The 5,379-nt window shown below is 53.6% G+C and overlaps 1 protein-coding gene across 1 annotated transcript; it reads right to left on the reverse strand.

Annotated features, from left to right (window-relative positions):
* Window positions 1-3,619: 3,619 nt before the first annotated feature.
* Window positions 3,620-4,797, reverse strand: LOC147117412 (transposon TX1 uncharacterized 149 kDa protein). The gene is given in 4 exon segments (XM_085989366.1): window positions 3,620-3,756; window positions 3,759-4,166; window positions 4,169-4,250; window positions 4,252-4,797. Coding segments are annotated over 4 exon segments (1,173 nt in total).
* Between the last annotated feature and the right edge of the window lie 582 nt (window positions 4,798-5,379).

The following is a 5,379-nucleotide window of genomic DNA, read 5'->3' on the forward strand; positions in this document are numbered from 1 at the left end:
ATCTTGTAAGTGAATGGTAGAACTCCAAATCTTTTGAACACATCCTGGAAATTATTCACTACAGAATCCACCGAGTCATCTGGTCTGCTTATGGCACAGTTTATACGGTAGACTCTCTTGACCAGTTCCACGTCCTCACAAGCTTTGTCACCCAGTAGTGAATCAAGTCTTTCAGCCACAACAGAAAACATGAGATGATGCACTTTGTCTTTGACTGTCACTTTAAGTCTGCATACACCTAAGCTATCTATTTTCTGTCCATTATAGTCCTTCAGTAGTACTGACTTTTTCTGTATTTTGGACTTTTCTTTCATATTGTTAATGTCACTCATATTGATTAAGTTTGCTTTTGCCCCAGTGTCTAGTTTCAAGGTAACTAATGCTCCATTTACCTGCAGTGGGATCATCCATTTGTCCTCTTTTACTGCATTAACTTTATGTTCAGCATTGTCCATTTCTGAGGGCTGCACATTGTCTGTATCCTTTTTGATATTGTCACATGACACCATTCCTACAAAAAATGTCTCACTTAAATCAGTGTCCTCAATTACATTAACTTGTTGCCCTTTCTTAGTTTTTACTTTTGAAAAGCATTGTTTGGCAAAGTGATTCTTTCCATTACACTTTGTGCACATTTTTCCAAACGCTGGGCATTGTCTTAACTGGTGTTTGTAACCACAGCGTTTACAATTAAAAATTTCATCCTCCGATTGCTTTTCATTTCTGTTCTGCCCACGTTTCTTCCCCTTGCAGGACACAGCACCAACAGCAGCATTATCACTCATTACAATCGCATCATTATTGATTTCACTGAAAGTCTTCGCGTGCTTTCGAGCTAGCTCGCTGGCTTGGCATATTTTCACCGCATTTTCCAAATTTAGTTCGGTTTCTCTCAACAGACGTTCCCTGACTTTTTTATCATGAATACCAAACACAATCTGGTCATGAATCATGGGTGCTTTGAGCTCAGAGGAATTACATGTCTGTGCTTTCAGTTTCAGATCAGTTATAAAGCTATCAAAAGTCTAATTTTGCTGCTGTGTCTGAGAACGGAAGATGTATCTTTCATAGGTCTCATTCTTTTTGGGAGAGCAATGTGCATCAAATTTTTTTAGCGCATCTTCTAATTTTTCTCTGTTCTCCTCTGGATTAAATACAAATGTATTAAATATCTCTATTGCCTGTGGGCCTGCAACCGTAAGCAGCAATGCTATCTTCCTTGCCTCGGTCTTCGTACCGAATCCGATGGCTGCAATGTAGAGTTCGAATTGTTGTTTAAGAGTCTGCCAATTGTAGTCGATGTTTCCTGTGAGTTTCAAACGCTCTGGTGGCTTCAAATTCTCCATGTCGCTTTTCACAATTTTCAGCAGATCTTCACCATCCTGGTACCATCTTATGTTCATTAATAAATAGACATTCTTATTATGAACACAGCTAGCTTTTGCTAGACACTTTTATTGAGCACATGTGGACTAGGTACAGTATCTGTAGAGGCTTCCATCTTGACTGCTGCCTTGTGGGTAGCCTAGTGCCTCATGGGTAATGTAGTCTTAATATACGTACAGCTGGGTAGTGTAGTCTTATATACATACAGCTATATACAGCTCTACACAGCTCTACGGCTCCACCTAGTGTCCACTATAGAATGACATGTTATTGATCATTACAGTCGACAGGCGAAATTGACAAAGTGGAGACTGTGCAGGAGCAGCCCATACAGGAAATCCCTCTGCACAGAACTAAAAGGCACGGAGGGCATTTCCCCGAGATGGCTCAAGCTGTGAGGCGCCGGTTCCCAAGAGGGGTTTCGGGGCCACGCACTGATGAGGAATTCCGTCTGAACAGGGGTCAGTTCGGACGGGATCACCCCACATGCCTGAGCCTCCTTGATACACCTAGTGGAGTCGGGGCCCAGTGCCATTTTCAGCATCTCGATGGAATCGGCTGCGCGCCGGACACTGGCCCAGGAGAGGCACCGTGCCAATTCCTCCGGCGCCATCCAGCCAGCTCCTCCGCCATCGAGCAGGTCCCCGACCCTGGTCACCTTGCCAGGCACAGCTCTGCTCACTGCCAGCCACCCGACCCAGCGGTTGTGCAGGTGCGGATTCCTGAGCAGCAGCTCCCAAAGGAGAGCCGCCACTCCTGACGAGGGAGAACTGCGCCTGGAGGCGATGCTGTTCCAGACCCATAGCAGTTCCTGGTAGAAGACAGGCAGCACATGCAGGTAGGCACGCGCACGGCCTAATTCCACAAACAGGAGCTGCGTGTCATAGTTGAGGCTGTGCAGCTGGCGGAAGAAAAACGTCGCCAGCGCACACCATCGAGGAGGATTCTCCATGTACAGTTATCTCTGCAGGGTCCGAAGATGGAAAGTTGCCGCCCGGGTGCGTAGGCACACCAGCGCCTGACTGCCCACCCTAAGCGGGAGACTCAGAACCCCAGCAGAGACCCAGTGCTTCCCTTTGTCCCAGAGGAAGTCAATGAGCTTCTTCTGCATCTTGGCGACAAACGCAGGGGGCGGGATCAAAGTGACCAACCGGTACCACAACATGGCAGCCACCAGCTGGTTTATGACCAGCGCTTGACCCCTGTAAGACAACACTGGGAGCAGTCCTGTCCAGCGTCCTAGGCGTGCAGTGACTTTGGCCTCCAGCTCTTGCCAGTTCACTGGCCAGGCGTTCTCAGCGGGGCTGAGGTAGACTCCCAGGTAGAGGAGGCATGTGGTGCTCCAGGCAAAGGCCTTGAATTCCTCCGGCAGGGAGTCCACCCGCCACTGGCCCACCAGGAGTCCAGAACATTTCTCCCAGTTGATCCTGGCGGAGGGTGCGTCCGAGTAAACCTGCTGGCATTCTCACATCCTCCGCATGTCAACGGGATCCGTGACCATGAGGAGCACGACATCGGCATAAGCCGAGAGGACGACCTCCATGCCCAGCCCTTGCAGAGTCAGTCCCGTCAACCTCTTCCACAAGAGGCACAGGAAAGGTTCCACGCAGATGGCATATAACTGACTGGACATGAGGCATCCCTGACGCACCCCTCTCTCGAAGCAAAGGGGCGCCGTCAAAGACCCGTTAACTTTGATCAAACACTCCGCGGCGGCATACAGAAGTTGGATCCGGCAACGAAATGCGTCCCAAACCAGAATGCGTGGAGAGTTCCGAAAAGATTATCGTGATCCACCCTGTCGAACGCCTTCTCCTGATCCAAGGAAAGGAAGGCGACCGACAGACCAGCCCTCTGGGAATGGTGGACCAGGTCACGGACCAGATGGATATTATCATGGATGGTCCAGCCCGGGACCATGTAGGACTGGTCGGGGTGGACCATGTGGGCCAGCACGGTGCCAAGGCGATCAGACATAGCCCTGGCAAAAATTTTGTAGTCCATGCTGAGGAGGGAGACCAGGCGCCAGTTCTTAAGGAGGCGGAGATCGCCCTTCTTAGGCAGCAGGACAATGACCGCACTGCGCCAAGAGAGGGGCATCTCCCCGGTTGCCAGACTTTCCCCCAGGACCTGTGCGTAGTCACCCCCCAAGATGTCCCAGAACATCCTGTGGGACTCCACGGTCAGCCCGTCCAGCCCTGGGGACATTCCCCTCGACAGCTGGCCGAGGGCGTCAGTCAGCTCCGCCAAGCTTAGCGGAGCGTCCAAATTTTCGGCAGCGTCCGGGCCGACCATCAGCAGGTCCTCCCAGAAAACTCTGCATGCAACCTCGCTGGACAGATCCAGAGAGAACAGAACCCCGTAATAGGCCCGGGTCTCCGCGCTGATCCCCTCCGGATCCGAGACCAGAGATCCATTATCGGCCAGCAGCCCCAAGAGCTGCTTACGGACCCCCCGTCTTTTTTCCAGCGAGTAGAAGAAGGGGGAGCCATGGTCCAGGTCCCGAAGGATCTAGATCCGCAACCTCACGTACGCGCCTCGGGACCCGACGAGCTGCAGGTCCTTCAGCGCGCCCTTCTTCTCTTCGTACACCTTCCGCAGGGCAGGGCCCTCGACGACCTGACCGAGACGGGATTCCAGGTCGAGCACCTCCCTCTACAACCGCCCGACCCGGGCCTCCTGCCTCTTGGCCGACCCCCTCGCATACTCCTGACAGAAGAGATGGACGTGAGCCTTGCCCACATCCCACCATAGCCTCAAGGAGGGGAAGCCCCCCAACAGTCGGCCCAGAACTGATGAAACAAATCCCAGAACCGCTCATCCTCCAGCAGCAGGTTGTTAAAATGCTAGTACGCGGACCACCCCCCGCACACGCAATGGAGCGAGCTCCGCCTACACCAGGTGGTGGTCCACGCACGGCACCGGCTGCATGGAAGCCGCCGGAACGCAGGAGATATATACCCAGGAAATGTAAAGGTGGCCGATTCTGGACCTTCCTCCTCCTGACCCCACGTAAGTGAAGGCGCTGGAGTCGGAATGGAGATTTCGCCAGACGTCCACCAAGTTGAAGGACTCGACCAGGTCCCTCAAATTCTCCATCGCCGCCAGGCCGCGCTGGCGACCCGAATGGTCCCTCGCCTCGAGGGTGCAATTAAAATCCCCACCGAGGATGACGCATTCGCTGACGTCGATGGAGCCCAGAAGAGCGGACACTTCATCAAAGAAGCGCGCTTGCAGCGCACCGTCCTGGGGGGCGTACACATTCACTAGATGGAGCGGCACACCCCCCGGGTGAACAGTGACCTGCAGCAAGCGGCCCGGCACCTGCTCCTTGACCCCCTAGATCTCTGGCAGAAAATGTGGGGCCAGCAAGATAGCCACCCCGCTGGACTTACTGGAGAGGTGACTCATGCTGACCCCTCCTTGCCACTCCAGGAGCCATGTGGCCTTGTCTCCCGGAACGGTGTGGGTTTCTTGCAGGAAGCACACCGCATACCTCCCATCCCAGAGGACCGAGAAGTTATTAAATCTACGGTGCGCCTCTCTGCTGCCATTGATGTTGAGGCTAGCTATGGTTATCTTCATGACAAGAGCATAGTGCACCCTCTACCTAAACCTAACAGGAGGAGGGGGCGCGGCTGCTATTCGACCTCCACTCCCTTTGCAACCCAGCGAGGAACTTCTGTATCTGACGCCGCTCAGCTGGGCTTCCCCTGTCATCCACGCCCATGGATTTGGCGACGGCGCAGATGCAGTTGACGAGCAGCGCCAGATCGGACCATTTGTCAAGGGCCAGCCGAACTATGCCGTGGCGACCCTGGCACGTGGCCACAAAGTCCCAGAGTTCTACAACGGGGATGATGGGGGTACCCAGAGGAGGGTACGAGGATATCTGACGCCTCACTGGCGACGGAGTCCGACTCATCCTCCATGCCCACCGCTGGGTCCCCGTCCTCCTCCGAGAGGTCGCTATCAGCCGGCCCCGCCTCTGCC

The sequence above is a fragment of the Somniosus microcephalus genome, chromosome 5 (assembly GCF_052327205.1).
Source record: "Somniosus microcephalus isolate GS21.2 chromosome 5, FLI_Smic_1.0, whole genome shotgun sequence".
Taxonomy (NCBI): domain Eukaryota; kingdom Metazoa; phylum Chordata; class Chondrichthyes; order Squaliformes; family Somniosidae; genus Somniosus; species Somniosus microcephalus.